Consider the following 16748-nt stretch of genomic DNA (forward strand, 5'->3'; position numbering starts at 1 on the left):
AAGGACTGCTGCAATTTTTGAAGAACAAAACAGAACTCCCTGGTACTGCTGGATCTCTCCCGGACAGAGGGAGAAAATTATACGAAAGGAGGCTGTACATGCAGGAAGAAGTCAGATTATGCAGGGTTTTACAGGGTCATGGCAAGGAACATTAATAATGTTCTTTGAAGATGGGGCTTTTAGCAGCGGAAATAAAATGAAATATGAGCCAGAAGACCTAGGTCAAAGTTGAGACTTAATCACATACTAGCCTTGGACCACAGGAAAGATACTTCACTGCTCTGCCTCAGTTTCTATATCTGTAAAACATCTATCCACCTCAAAAGATTCCTATGGATTAGGAGGATTGTCAGGATCAAATGGGATACTGTACACAAACGTATTTTATAATTTCAGAAGTAACAGAAAGGAATATAGTATTGTCCAGAAGCAAATAACAGCTACTAAAAGACAATTACCTGGCAGAGCAGTGTGCTGGTGAACATCTTCGGTGAGAAGCATCGGCAAGAACGTCCAGTGAGTAAAGGGGAGACAGGGGATTGAACTGCAGGAATGAATAAGACTATTTTAGTAAGGCTTACAAGAAACGGACCTGATCCTAAAGGGTAACCTACACTTTGATTACTTTTCCCCTTTGACTGTCCAACTCTTTTGTCAAACACAGGCACTGTTCAGTAAAGTCACGCATATTTAATAGTGTGCCTGTGAATGTACCCAACCTGATCTAGCATGTCAAAAAAAAAAAAAAAAAAAAAAAACCCTAATCCTTATTAAACAACACTTTTTCAAAAACTTCTGATATACAGTAGTCGCTTAAATGGCAGAAGACAGTTTTTTCCACATGATGTAACAGGAACTTGTGCCTGCTGATTATCAACTATGTATCAGCCCTTGTTCCCAAGATTAGCATGAAATTACCTTTTCATTTCCTTATCCTGGCAAATGTTTCCAAGAATAACTGACTGGTTGGCACATAACAGCAGCATCACATTGTGGAAAGAGAACTAGACTAAGAATTAGAACACCTTTTAGTTCCAATCTACCACTGATGTACTGGGTGTCAAAAATTACATAACCTCTGAGCTTTACTATCCTCATCTGTTAAATGAATATATCACTATCTGTCTTACCTAATTTTTTTTTTTTTTTTTTGAGACAGACAGTCGTCGCTCTATCACCCAGGCTGGAGTGCAGTGGTATGAACTCAGCTCACAGCAGCCTCCCGAGTTCAAGCAATTCTCCTGTCTTAGTCGCCCAAGTAGGTGACATTACAGGCACCCACCACCACGCCTTGGTAATTTTTGTTGTTGTTGTTGTTGTTGTTATTGTATTTTTAGCAGAGACAGAGTTTCGCCATGTTGGCCAGGCTGGTCTCGAACCCCTCACCTCAGGTGATCCACCTGCCTCAGCCTCCCAAAGTGCTGGGCTTACAGGCGTGAGCCACTGCGCCAGGCCTGCCCTACCTATTTTACTTTCATTGCTATCATATTGCTTTTAGAGTATAATTTCAGTTTCTCATCTGCAAAAACATCTATTTGACTTCAAAATGTGGCAGTGAGGATCAAATGAGATCCCTCACTTTATGTTTGCTAGCTTTCTTTGGACTTTTTCCACAACCAATAGTCCTCTCCAAAAAGTTTAGAACTTAATACCTTGTGACATACAAAGACTGGAAGACCCTGGAATGATAACTTCAAACGTGTTTTATGAGAATACAAACTAAGCAACTGTTCTATCTGCCACAGAGGTTCCAATCTTGGTTCTACTAGCTGTATGACTTTGGGCAAATAGTATGAATCTTATAGATCTCCGGTTCATCATTTGCAAATAACAGATCTGGACCAGGTGACTGCCACAGGTCCTCTTCTGCCTTTAGATCCTCTGATGCAAACATGATTAGTGCTCTAGCTTAGTGTTCCCCAAACTGCAGTCTCTCACATACCACCTTCATGATTTTCCTTAGCTGCCTAAAACCTGTACTACTGTTTACTTATTATTTTTCCTCATATCAATTATTTTTGCTCAGCTTTGTCCTTACTACATTTCTGTGAAATAACAAGCTTGATATAATAATTACATCTTTTCCAATGTAAACTGTAATACATAACTTAAAAATTGTGTGTCCACATGCCATCTAAAATCATCTCATACACATACACCAGTTAAGTCTTCTACCACTCTAGTTCATTTTGAAACAGCAGATTCATAATGAAGATTCCAAGTCTAAAATGTGGATCATGTGTATCAACTCAATAAGCTACTAAGTCGTTAAAAAAAAAACACGACAAACAGGAAGACTACAAATTTTCACCTGTCAGTGTTCATCTATTTTACAACTAATCACCAAGATAAAGCAATCCTCCAAAAAAAAAATCACAAAGCTTCACACATAAAGAAACATATCGATAACTACTATGAATTAATTTTTAAATTGTGAGCCCTCCACATGGGCCTAAATATGCCAAGGGCCCCCCTCAGGGGGTTGCTAGGGAAAAGACTAAGAAGGAGAGGCTCTACGGCAGGGGTCCCCAACCCCAGGGCCGCACAGCAAGAGGTGAGCTGTCAGCAAGCAGCTGCTTCCCATCGCTGGCATTACCGCCTGAGCTCTACCTCCTGTCAGATCAACAGCCACATTAGATTCTTATAGGAGTACAAACCCTACTGTGAACTGAGCAAGCAAGGGACCTAGGTTGTGGACTCCTTATGAAAGCCTAATGCCTGATGATCTGTCATTGTTTCCCATCACCCCCAGATGGGACTGTCTAGTTGCAGGAACACAAGCTAAGGGCTCCCATTGATTCTACATTATGGTCAGTTGTATAATTATTTCATTATATATTATAATGTAATAATAATAGAAATATAGTGCACAATAAATGTAATGCACTTGAATCATCCCGAAACCACCCTCCTCACCATGCCCCCAACCCGGGTCCATAGAAAAACTGTCTTCCACAAAACTTGTCCCTGGTGCCATAAGGTTGGGGACCACTGCTCTAAGGCTTTGACCCCACTTCACCCAGAGCAGCTCTACCTTCTGCTTCATACGTTTAGGCTTCAACATAGTACTTCTCAACGCAGGATTCTCATGTTGAACTAAACCATATGCAAATGAGATTCATTCCGCTTTCTTACTGCAAAGTTCAAAACTAAAATAGAAACAGGATTCCTATGAAATATATGCTACAAGAAACTAATGATCACAGTTGAACCTACAAAGAGGAAATAGCTGCAGTTTTTACCAGTAAGTATTGGTTACTCTTAGAAAACAGTTCTCCAAGAAAATCAAAATAACAAGAAAGAGGAAACCTTACCTCATGTGCACAAGCAGAAATGTGAGGAAAATCAGAAGCCAACGCTTTATTCTTTCTAAAGAAAAGGAAACCAAATGATAAAATAAAGATGACAAAGAAAAATGATCTTACCTGATTTCGTTCTCTTTTCCCAGCTGATGGTAACCAGAAACTAAAGAGAGGGAGAGAATAACAGGAAAGAAAACAATAAAAGAAGTGATAGGAAAATTACAGAAGGGAGAAGAAGATAAGATGTTGGAATAATGAAGTAAAGACAAAGCAGGGAATAGAAAAAAGATGCAATCAGAGGAGAAGACATTAAATGCATGTGAAGGTTCTGGAAAAAAAAAAAAAAAAAAAAAACCTCTTCAAAGGAAAAAGCCTTGTAATGGAATGTAAAAGACTGGACAATAGAAATAAACCCAAGATTACGGTGTGACACCAATACTCTCTCAGTTGTGCAGTGACAACAGAAGCCTCAACTCAACAAGGGCATAAACCACACCCACATCTTTATTTTCTATGTTAAAATTAGCCCGGGTTGGATGTGTACAGGATCATAACTGGGTACTGACCGTGATGCATACAAGATATATGAAAGGACCAACCATTTTAGCGGACAAGGCTGTCACGAGAATTTGCAGAATTATTTTCCTGTAGCTACATACAGGCTTCCTACAGCACGCACCACAGTAACTAGAACAAGATATTTCACAGGTTGGGCGCAGTGGCTCACATCTGTAATCCCAACACTTTGGGAGGACAAGGTGTGCAAATCGCTTGAGCCCAGGAGTTCAAGACCAGCCTGAACAACATGGCAAAACCCTGTCTCTACAAAAAATACAAAAATTAGATAGGCGCAGTGGCACATGCCTGTAGTCCCAACTATTCAGGAGGCCAAAGTGGGAGGATTGCTTGAGCCTAGGAGGCATAGGTTGCAGTGAGCCATGACTCCACCACTGCACTCCAGCCTGGGTGACAGAGCCAGACCCTGTCTCAAAAAAAAAAGACATTTCCCTATGAAAAGGTCTAAAAATGGGAAGAGAATATAGAAGGATAGAGGCAATCATCCATTTTGGAAAAAAAATTTAGAGACAGAAAAATTAGTTTAAAATAAACATCTTTACTGGAGGCTACTAATGCAGCATCTGCAGGTATAAAAAAACAATACAATGAAACTAGTCTAGAAAGGAAAAGAAAATCACTGTCACAGGTTTAGGATGTTGCCATCTTTAACTGTTATAAAGTACAAATCTTTAAGATCTCTTTGAGCTCTGAAGCCTGATTTCTAAGTTGCTCCATAAAACTCCCCTCCGCCTCCTCCTCCAAGGAGCAGACTAGCACAGCCAGTAAATACGTAAGCACTTACTCTTTCTGCCGAGGGTCACTAATGATATGGCTTATCCTCTCAGTCCCCAAAGTGTTTATGCTGGTCTCCTAAAAAGACAAGGCAGACAAGAGTATCATCCAACCACAGAAACAAACATATAAAGTACAATATCAACCTTTCCCATAATTGTGCCAGCTAAGGCAACCTCAAAAGGCACATGTTAAAAATCAATCTTAAAATAAAACAGCAACTATATTTCTTTTTATTGGAATTCATCTTAAAAGTATTACATGTTACCCTACATTTATTATTCTCCAGTGATCCAAAAGTCTTTATCAACACTTTATAGACACTATTCACCATATATGGTATTTTAATAAGTACTATACCTCCTGGAACTACTGCAGTATATAGGAGTAAAAATCCTTTTTAGAAAATTCAACAGTAGCCAATTTTTAACAGGGCAGCACACCAAGCTCCCTAGAGCTATGTGATTATAGTTCCAACAGCCTTCATCCTGGGACGTTACTAAATCCTCACTGGTAAAAGTCTCTGCTGACTAAATATAAATACATCAAAAGAGTTTTGTGACTTGCAAAAATTGTTACTCTGTACTTTGTCCCTCAAACATCATCTCAAGAAATAAAAATAGAAATTTGTATAAAACTGATTCCTAAATTCAGGGTTCTCAACATCATTAGTATAAAAGCTTACCCATAACACTACAAATAGTTCAGAAATCAACCATTTCCAAAAAATTGGAAAACGGCAATTCACTCTTCATTTGAGTACATTCCCAATGCTTATCTACCATGGCACCTGGGAAAGCATACCAACACACATCTGAGTAGCTGTTGTGTTGAGATAACACAAGTCACGGGCGTGACTGTCAAGAATGTCAAGGCTGTTCTTTAAACACATTTGTGTCTGGACAAATGTTATTATCTGTATTCATCTATATGTGTGGACTGTCCTAAACATCAGGCTACACATTTCAGCTGAACTGGCTATAGAAAAATTACCCTGAGGTCAGAGTCCGGGCAGTAGTGGAGTTAAATGAGAAGTTTTCATATACTATATTCTTCACATTCTGCATTTCTTATAGCTATGCCTCCTGGTCACAGACACAGACATGGTAGGGGGGCCAAGGGAAAAGATGGTTGAAAAATGAGCTATTTGTTACAGCAGAAAAATTATTAACTTAAAGTGCCGTAATGTTTAAATTTACAGTTTATTACTGTGTAAATTACAAGCAGAACTTTGTGTAATTAGCAGCTCACTGGCAGGGAGCTGTGAATGAAACTCATTATTTACGATGACAATTTAGAAAACCAGAAGCGAGATGGGGGAGGGAAGAAGGGGGCAGAGCGGTGACCTCTGCTAGAAATGATAAATATCGCTGTGAGGTGATGAAGATGAATTAAACAAGTAAATATTATCCTACTCATTTGACATCATTAAAGGCACATCCAATAGGCTCTCATTCCCTTCCAGGCAAACTAAAGGGAAACCTTCAAGACAAAGTGACTTGCCTCCATGGACGTGGATGGCTCTCTTTTTATAAGAGCTGAAAGAAAGTAACATAGGTGGCAGGGGGAACATTATCTGTCAAGCCTAAACAATAAAAGTAAAATCCTCTCCTTCCTCCACCCCATGTGCTGCTATTCTGCTAGCTATCCCTGTTAACAGTAAGCTCCCGGAGCAGCAAAAGCAGCGCTTTGTCTGTAAAATGAGTAATTCGAAAGGTATCAGTCTTCCAATAATCAAATGTCTTCTAATTCAAGATTTGAACTTGAGGCCGGGCACGGTGGCTCATGACTGTAATCCCAGCACTTTGGGAGGCCGAGGCAGGTGGATCACCTGAGGTCAGGGGTTCGAGACCAGCCTGGCCAACATGGTAAAATGTTGTCTGTACTAAAATTACAAAAAAATTAGCCAGGCAAGGTGGTGGGTGCCTGTAATCCCAGCTACTGGGGAGGCTGAGGCAGGAGAATCGCTTGAACCTGGGAGGTGGGAAGTTACAGTGAGCCGAGATAACACCACTGCATTCCAGCCTAGGTCACAGAGCGAGATTTCGTCTCAAGAAAAGAAAAAAGATTTGAACTCAAATTGAAGGATAAAAAGAAATAAGTATCCTGGGCTCGTCTGGAAATAAACAGCCTCATTTTTTTTGCATGCCTAAAACTTCAGAAAACTGTTCCCTAGTCAGGCTATAAAACAGTATCCCCTTAAGGGAAGCCAGACTGTGGCACACATTGTGCCACCTAACAGGCATTCTAAATGCTTACCAAGTTACAACTTGTAACTTACCAAGTTTGTTCTTACCAAGAACAAACAAATTAATGCTTCAATGCCGCTCCTTTCCTTATTCTTTGCCCACTACCATCTTCTCTGAATGAGGATGAGCCCCTGTCTTAATTTATTTCTCAATCTCAAAGTAGAGTAAAAAATAAAATTCAATAAAAATGTAAAAAGACAAAAGTAGACCTGGGTTCAAATCTCTATTCCACCATTCCTATCTGGGTAACATCAGACATTCCTTAACTTCTTCGAACCTAAGTTTTCCTCATCTGCTGAAGGGGCTTGCCCTTTTTCTACAAGGTTGCTGGAAGGATTAAATGAGTTGAGTCCCTGGCATCATCCCTGGCAAAGGCAGAACTGAATAAACAGCAGATAGTTCTCCCTCATGGCTGAGGGGCTCTTGAAACTCAGTAACAGTTTTTTTTTTTTCTTTTTTATGAATTCTAGGATGAAAGACCAAAGTTAGGAAAGAACAAAGATGCATTCATGAATTCAAGAGGAGTCATAAAGAAGCCAAGAATATTTTAACTTACACAATAATAACATAACATTAATCAAAAGTTACAGAAGGCACAGCTCAGGCTTGTAGGTTTATAGGCAACAGACACTGTAATGACAGTGTTTGCTTTGTCAGAACTTCTGTATGAATTACGTTTCATCTTTTATTTGTATATCCATTCACATTCTACATAATGTTCACTCTTGTAAACTCCCAACACATTCCAGTTGGCTCCATTAACTTCAGGGAGTTCTGTAGCACCTCTGATTGTTAACAGGGTACACAACTCCCATAGGGAATATTATCTCCCCACTGAGCCCAGCAAACTGTGAGAGGTATCACCTTCCCAACCAGCCTTCTTCGCCCCTTTCTGAGGCACCGAGCTGCAGCTCCAGGCAGACGATTCAAGCGAGCATGATACCCTAAAAAAAGAAGGAAGGCCTCAAATACCGAATGCAGAAAATCCAAATGCAATCCTATGTTTCTAGAACAGTGAAGGCTTTACCCCCAGGATCTTACTAGATTGACCTTTAAACTCGTATCACAGAGTTATCTGCCGAGGATTTATTATTCCCAGGTCTTTGTCACTAGCAGTATGATCACAGGCATGCCATTTACCTTTGACCTAGGCATCCTCCATCTATAAAAGAGGGATAATCACTCAGTCCTACCTTACTGGGCTGTTTTGAAGACCCAATGAAATAGCAAATAGAAGGGACTTTATAAACTGAAAACACCACACAAACATAAGGTACTATTAACAATTTTTAACTTAAAATTAAATGTTAGTTTCTATGTCAAAAACATTCTAATTCATGACATAATGGGGAAAATAGCACGCATCAGATAACCCAATTTTTCTCACTGCTGCATGTGTTCTACACAAGGAAAGAACAACTAGAGGAAACCCACACCAAAATGTTATTAATGAGATTGTCTCTGGATATGACATTATAGGCCATTTTAAGTTTCTTACTATTCTTGCTTATCTGTATATATTTTAAATGGTCCATTAGAAACTTTTAGAAATGTTCATCAAAATGTTCAATAAAGCAATGTGTGCCTCAGCCAGTCCTTACCAAGAACCAACCGCTGGTTCACCATGACAAAAAAAATTCACCATGACAAAATCCTACATAATACGAGTTTACATCTCATAGTGTGATTCTGATCACCAACCGATGTTCAACAAATTCTTGACAACTGATTAACTGGTTGATTATGGGTTACTGGGAACCCTAGAATCATAAATTTATAGCGCTAAAATAAATGGTTTTGTCCAATGTCACATATCTTAAGTGATGACCCTGTCATCCCAAGAAAATGAAGCGACTATCACAGAGCTTGGTAGACAGTACCAGAGTATTAACACCACATTTCCATCTCTCTGTCCTAGGTTCTTTCCACCCACTTTGCTACATCATAATTGAAGAAAAAGCAAAGGGAAAAGGAAACATATTTGTGTTAAAGTCCCCAATAATAGGGTCATTAAAATAGAACTACTTAAATTATTTTAAAAGCATCCATTTTTAAAACACCATTATATGTGAATACTCTTACTGAAAATAAGAATGTGTAGATGAATGTTCTTATTGAAATCTGTTCTCTTCCAAAACCCGATACTCAATAACCTATCAGTTTCACATCAGGATAAGCAGCTGTCACTAAATCTGGCACAAACGGCAATGGCAAGCTGAAGGAATACCCTGCTAATATATATGTCCCAAGAGTTTCCATGGATTAGTTTAGGAAGGAATGGAGAGAACCTTAAGCTTTGAGACTTACTTTGAATCCTCTAGAAAATCCCTGAGCTAGCTCCAAAATTCAGATAGTTAATGTGTGACTGAAGACATGAGTATGCTTGCTAGGAGATGATTGCTCTGCCCAAGGAGAACCATAAAAGCATTAAGTTCTTGGTCTCCTCAGAACTCACCTCTTTGAGCTGGCCGAGAAGGTAAAAGGAATGTGGAATCTGAAAATTTATCCAATCCAGAATCCATTCTTTCTACTTCAGAACAATGATCAGGAGCCCACTTGGGCAGAAGATTAGCAACAGTGAATCCTGGGACACATTCTCCTTCATAGAACCAATCACTCTGCTCATCGTCACCTAAAGTAAAGAGATCATATCATAAGCTAGAATTTTAAACTAGGTCTGAGAAAAACAAATGAGAGGGATGATTTCTTAGTGCTATAGTTTTGATCATCCTTTTTTTTTCCTTTTTGAGACAGAGTCTTGCTCTGTCACCCAGGCTGGAATGCAGTGGCATAATCACATGTTCAGGCAATCCTACCACCTCAGCCTCCCAAGTGGCTGGAACCACAGGCTCATGCCACTATGCCTGGTTATTATTATTATTATTATTATTATTATTTTTAAGATGAATTCTTGCTCTGTTGCCTAGGCTGGAGTGCAGTGGCATGATCTCAGCTCACTGCTCCCCTCAGCTCTGCCTCCCCTCCCGAGTTCAAGCAATTCTCCCTGACTCAGCCTCCTGAGTAGCTGGCATTACAGGCGCCGCCACCACGCCCGGCTAATTTTTTTAATTTTTAGTAGAGATGGGGTTTTTGCCATGTTGGCCAGGCTGGTCTTGGACTCCTGACCTCAACTGATCCGCCTGCCTCAGCCTCCCAAAGTGCTGGGATTACAGGCATGAGCCACCGCACCCAGCCTTTTTTTTTTTTTTTTTTTTTAATTCTTTGTAGAAACTGGGTCTCCTTATGTTGCCCAGGCTGGTCTTGAACTCCTGGGCTCAAGCAATCCTCCCACCTCAGCCTCCCAAAGTGCTGGAATTACAGGCTGATTATACTTTTAAATAAATCAAGGCACACAAAAAAGAAATTGTTCTGGTTCTTCTCGATTCATATTGCAATGAAAACTGAAACGTCAACCTGATTTCACATAAATGTCATACTGTGTTAAACTGGACTGCTTTAACAGTTAAAAATAAATAAATAAAGCTACCACTTACTAGGCCCTTACAACCTACCAGGATCCATGCTAAAAATCTGTAAATATGCCATCTCTTTCAAGCCCTACACTAACTCCAACTTACAAACAAGGCAACTAATGCCTAGAGAAGTCAAGGTCAATTTAGTAAACAACGAAGCCAGGATCTGAACCCAAAGCCTGACTAACTCAAAAGCCTGAGATCTTCATTACAAAAACAAACTGCCTCCCCTATACCATTCTCAGTGGTATAAACTTGGGAGTTCAAAGCCCATAAATGTTTCTCAATTCAAAGCTAGCTATTCCTGAGGGATTTCTTGCTATATTTGCCTCTCTCATAAAAGGTGAATAAAGAATATATGTCTATACTTCATTTTATCCTTGGTATCTCATTAATGGGACAGAAATCATCTTGACACTAGCAATCCAAGCTACTGGGGGGAAAAAAAAAAACCACAGCAACAAATAACATAATTCCCTAAGACTTTTCAATAAGTTATACCATTTTCCCAAGACCATATTGTTAATTAACAGCAAAGTCACAACCAGATCCATATATCCAGACTGTTGGTACAAACTTCTCTCTACTGGCTGCAATGATAGTATCTCAGTTTCCACTAGAGTTTATTCCTGCCAACAAAGAATAGATAATTTTATGTCTGCCACACCATACTCCTTTCAAAATAGCAAAGTTGAAGGAAACTATTACAAGAATATCTAAAAGAGTTCACAATGTAGTCATTCTCTAATGTACACTGGATTCCAGAGAAGTTGCTCAGAACAAGTCAATCCCATGAAGTATGAGATTCATGGGTCATTAACACCCAGGATAGTAACTCTTAAATCACTGTGGAGATCTCCAAAATGGGCAATGAAAACTGCATTCTGGTAAAAAGCAGCAGATATTACAACTAAGAAAGTTACTCAAAGTGTTCCCTTATGAAAACACACCACAAACAGCTGTCTCTCTGATACAGTAGTTCTCAACTTTGAGCATGCATCAGAAGCACCAGAAGGGCTTGTTTATTTTATTTTTTTTTTGAGACGGAGTGTCGCTCTGTCACCCAGGCTGCAGTGCAGTGGCCAGATCTCAGCTCACTGCAAGCTCCGCCTCTCGGGTTCATGCCATTCTCCGGCCTCAGCCTCCCAAGTAGCTGGGACTACAGGCGCCCGCCACCTCGCCCGGCTAGTTTTTTGTATTTCTTAATAGAGACGGGGTTTCACCGTGTTAGCCAGGATGGTCTCGATCTCCTGACCTCGTGATCCGCCCGTCTCGGCCTCCCAAAGTGCTGGGATTACAGGCTTGAGCCACCGCGCCCGGCCTCAGAAGGGCTTGTTAAAACATGGACCGCTGAGACCTAACTCCAGAGTTTCTGATTATAGCCTAGGCAAGACCAAAATTGTGTATTTCTAACAAGTTCCTTCATGATGCTAAGCTGGCCTGGGGACCACGTTTTGAGAATCACTATTCTAGAAGCATCTCACGAAATCAGATACATAGATGAACTGAAGACAGGCATTAGTGCATAATAATTAGTTTCTCTGTACTTCAATATATTAATTCTTTTCTTATTCATAAGCATTCCTCAGGACATTTATTGAAATAGTATATTTAATTAGGCCATGTTTTCTGATGACAAATGGCAAACTATAATGGATTTTTTTTGGTTCTCAAGCATTCATTCAAGATTTTTAGTAACACAAAAAGGGACTCTCTGAACTAGAAGGAACATTGTGAGATCATGTAGACCAGTAGTCTTCAATCAGGGTTCACTAAGATGCCTGACAGAGGAGCTCCTTAAAAGAGTACTGCCAGGGAATAAGCAAGAAGCTGGATGGATCAGGTTCCTGACCTCTGGCTCCTCTAGAATTTTGCTTTAAACCAAATAGGCTTAGTTGTTTTACAGTCTGAGAATCTATGTATGATTTTGTTTGGGGGAAAAAAAGGAGAGTTTTCCCTTTAATTGGATTATCAATAATTATTTATTAAGCATTTACTATATGCCAGGAACATGCTAGGTACTGCAGTTGCACATAGTAACTCCTGCCTTGAAAAGCTTCAAGGGAAAAGACGTGTACCTACAAACAATAACATTATCTAGTGAGTACTAAAAGAAACAGTAAGTATAATACAAGGAGCCACAGAGAACAAAGGAGAAAGGGCTATTGGCCAGAACCCCCTCAGCAAACACATGGCACATTTAAATGGGGTCATTGCAGAGATGTAATGAAGTGACTATTCACAAAGGTGTAGACAGTACTAACAAGAAACCCCACAAGGGATGGTGAAGCACATCAGGTAGAGCCAGCACAGCAGGAGGCCCTTACCATTCCTAGACCTGGAGTGGCAAGGGAAAGAATGGTTATCAGAGTCCAAAGAACTGCAGTTATAAAAGAAGGCTGCCAAACAAGAGTGGTGGCCCTCAGCAGAGGAACATAACCACTGCCAACCAGCAATCCAACAGAAAGGGTATCAGGGAAAGCAATAATCTAATGTGGTAGACTGCATTAGCGTTTCCAAGTCCTCTCTATAATAGAATCATTCATCCATGCCTTTTGCTCTTTGTCATTGGATTCCACAGTACCTTCCCTTTTAGGAAGAGCACACTTCCTCATCCTACTGACACTGGGCTTGGTCATATGACTTGCTTTACATAGTAGAAAATTAACAGACATGATTCAAGCAAAGGTTTTAAATATGTACACGTGGTCTAGCCTGGTCACCTGGCATTTACATCCTCTGCCACAGGAAGTCCATGCTGCCTATCACCATTGCTCCTCCACCCTAGGTCCCAAAATACAATACACTGAGAAGATGTAAACCTAACTTGAAGCCTGGAGACCAGTGGAGCCCAGACGAGATCAGTGGAACCATAGGCAACCCACAACCCCAAAGCAAAAAATGAGTGTGGTAAACTGTGATAAGCCACTAAAATTTGGGGGCTGTTAAGCAGCATTACCACAATAAATACTTGACTAATATATCCAATATCATTCACCTCCCTCCCTTCGGTCTTCTGTTGATGCCTCCTATAGGCCAACTCCAACAAGAAATTGAAACCAAGAAGACCACCTGATATAGTTCATAAATATGCTCTTGCAGGGGCAAAAGGAAAACTGTGTCTTGGTAGATGACCACTCATTCAAGGAAGATGAGGATGAGATTTCAGGCAGAAAGACCAGCATAAACAAAGGCACAGAGGCAAGAAATTCCATAGCTTTACACTGAGAACGCTAAGCATCAATGTCACCAGAATGTGTGAAGCTGAAGCAGAGAAAGAGAGGAAAGTTGGATCTACAGAATATTCTATAATCTCTCATGATAAACTAAGGAATCCTTATCAGTGAAAAGGCTTTCCAAAGGCCCAAAAACTTAATCTGCTGTAACAGGTCCACACTTTCTTCCATCTCTATAATTATGCATCATAACCTTTAAGAGGTGCATTTTGATATTCCTAGAACTGTAGAAAAGCAAAGAAAAAGAGCAAATACTGGTAACTCTGAATAGTATATATAACTCATTCATGGAAAGACATCAGACTTTCCTGGTATGAGATAATAAAATCAAAAGAGCCTACCTGTACACACATACACATAATCTCTAATGACACCTAATTCCCTCAGAATCTAAAAGACAGAAATGTACTCACAACAACCTCCATTACAGTAGGAAGCTCAACAACTCCAGGAGGATAAACTGCCTTATGCCTACAACTTTGAGGCATGAACAAGATGCTGTCCCCACAGTCCTTCTCCAAAAATCAGGATTTGGATGCTAAGTCTCACAGCCCCAGTATCCCTTCAGTTACTGGGGAAGCTACCTGGATCAACCTAGACATGTAGCCACTACGTCAGTCCTTTAATTGCTTAACCCATGGAGAAAAATTATTGGACTTTGGAGCTAGAAGGGACTTTAGAAATCCCTAAGTCCCCTATTTAGATTAAGAAAACCACAGTCCAAAAAGGCTATATAAAATTTTTATTGGCATGTGGCCCCACACAAGTCTAGAGGACAAACATTTTCTAAAATACCCTGATATACAGGCAAAGTTTTAAATTAGTGTTTAGGTAGTAAAAATAAAGAACTGGTAATTAACATACACCAGCCTTATTCACAGGACTCTATACTCTAGGAGTTTTACTTTGAGGAAGATGATGTTTTATACAATATATTCACCTAGAACACTATAATCATTATAAATAAGGCTATAAAAGTGACAAGATTTTCTCTATATGAAAATAATGTCTTAACACCTAAAAAAAGACAGTAACACATGAAGCTATTTCTTGATTCTAATAAAAAGAAACTTCCCAATGTCCCAGGCTCGACACATTGACCACCTAGACCAACGATTCCCAATGTCTGATCTACCGGCATAAGAATCAGTTCAGGTGCTTGTGAAAAATGCAGATTCCAGGGGCCAACTCTAGATCTATTTATTTCTAGGAGCTCAGGACTGTGCGGTTTTAACAGTTCCCTAGGTGGCTCTCATATGCCTTAAAGTTTAAGAACCACTGCCATAGACAGTCACCATGTTCTCCATGAGTCACTCCTATGATTATTCAAACATTTCCATAAACACGGAACCAATGTCCCAAAGCTGGGATCAACATTACCTTGTCGCCCTTCATCATTGGTAAAGAGCCCAGTGTCACTGCTGCTACACACACTGCTGGTTTCACTGTAAAAAGAGTAAAACACAAGAGAACTCATCAGCTCCAGTCAATAAGCACCGTACGCTTATTATGGTTTTCAAGCTTCCCTGATTTCACTCCAACCTATTAGCCAATCAGATACGTAAATTTCATTGGGAAGGTACAAAATTTTATTTTCCTCCCCAAACAAAAGAAATATAAGAGGAGAATTCTAAAATTTTCACTTATATTTTAAAGTACTAAAAAAAATCTAAAGTCACTTTGTTAGTTAAGGACTAGAAAGCTATTAAAGCTCAAAGACATAATCTCAACCTAGTTTGATATATTCAACAACACAAATTTACAAATTTACCAAACAATTTTATTCTTAAATATTGCCAACTATCAGTCTCCAATGAAGCTATGTAATTTTAAGACGTCTAGCATCTTTAAAGTTTTCCCCCATTTACAAAGAAGTAAACAAAAATCCGTGAACAAGAAAAAAAAATGGCAAAACTTGTTTTCTGAATTTACTGTCCTCCTTCATATTGAGCAGATACACAAAACTCATTCTGAAAAAAGGAACTAAAGTTAAAAACAAAAATATAAAAACAAACTTCATTTGAACTCACTGAAATATAGCTTTTGTCCCATGAAATTCTGCCCAATCTGTTTCATTTTCTGAGCTATTGCTCACAGTTGATTCTGTTTCTTCTGATGGTGCGCTTCTAAATTTGATTTTTCTGGTTCAAGAAAAACTTCTCAATCCTCTACAGTATTAGCTATTTCCTTGATTGGGAGTATTTCCTTCCAAGTTAGTCAAAAAATTTTTTTCACCTACTCTAGAAGATGCAAGAAACCAAAGCGAGGAAGAAGCATTTTCACCATGCTATAGAAAACATAGGCTTGGCAAAATCCCAATCTATATTCCTGGATCAAAAATCTGAAAACATTTTGTATTTTGCAACATTTCCAAACACCCTTCCAACACTAAATCTTTAAAATGCCAATTAAATTAAGGAGCAATGCTTTCCTTACTCAAGCTTGTCCCTGAATATCAGACGCAAAAGATCTGTCACAGAAATAGTCAACAAACAAACCCTATCTTTTTTTTTAAAGTTCTGGGATACATGTGCAGAATGTGCAGGTTTGTTACATGGGTATACGTGTGCCATGGTGGAACAAACCCTATTTCTTCTTTTTTTTTTTTTTGGAGATGAAGTTTCGCGCTTGTTGCCCAGGCTGGAGTGCAGTGGTATGATCTCGGCTCACTGCAACCTCCACCACGCAGGTTCAAGCAATTCTCCCGCCTCAGCCTCCCGAGTAGCTGGGATTACAGGAGCGCACAACCACACCCAGCTAATTTTTGTGTTTTTAGTAGAAACGGGGTTTCACCATGTTGGTCAGGCTGGTCTCGAACTCCTGACCTCGTGATCCGCCCGCCACGGCCTCTCAAAGTGCTGAGCCACTGTACCCAGCCCAAACTCTATTTCTTTATAGATTCTTTCATTTCATTTTCTTATGTACTTAATATAAGCTGGGCCTCCAACTATATTACCCAATTATTATAACATTGCTAGAAAAGCAACTGAACCACATCCAAGTGAAATAACAGTTAGTGTAAAGAAAGTCATCTTAACATGCAGCTCCAAAGGTTTTTGCTCTCAACGTTTTACTAGGAAATTTTTCATCACTTAGATTCTGCAAGTAACATTTTGCTTTCCTTGTTTTTTCACACAT

General features: G+C 39.5%; 1 protein-coding gene across 20 annotated transcripts in view; it reads right to left on the reverse strand.

Moving 5' to 3' along the window:
* The window catches only part of LOC105495870 (G-patch domain containing 2 like), an 84221-nt gene that overhangs the window by 53740 nt on the left and 13733 nt on the right, over positions 1–16748 (reverse strand). For 11 of the 20 annotated variants that reach the window (XR_011625709.1, XR_011625708.1, XR_011625706.1 and 8 more), the window contains exons 3-8: positions 14991–15055; positions 9357–9533; positions 7766–7845; positions 4663–4730; positions 3315–3369; positions 459–544 (exon numbers count right to left, since the gene is read on the reverse strand). Coding sequence is in view for 6 of the 20 variants with exons in the window: in XM_011765756.3 (XP_011764058.1) it covers positions 459–544; positions 3315–3369; positions 4663–4730; positions 7766–7845; positions 9357–9533; positions 14991–15055 (531 nt within the window). In the remaining 14 variants the exon portion in view is untranslated. Of the gene's footprint in view, positions 1–458; positions 545–3034; positions 3150–3314; positions 3370–3425; positions 3466–4662; positions 4731–7765; positions 7846–9356; positions 9534–14990; positions 15056–16748 lie in introns of all 20 variants that reach the window. The other 9 variants (XR_011625713.1, XR_011625712.1, XR_011625711.1 and 6 more) reach the window with 3 other exon arrangements.

Source organism: Macaca nemestrina, chromosome 7 (assembly GCF_043159975.1).
Source record: "Macaca nemestrina isolate mMacNem1 chromosome 7, mMacNem.hap1, whole genome shotgun sequence".
Lineage (NCBI taxonomy): Eukaryota > Metazoa > Chordata > Mammalia > Primates > Cercopithecidae > Macaca > Macaca nemestrina.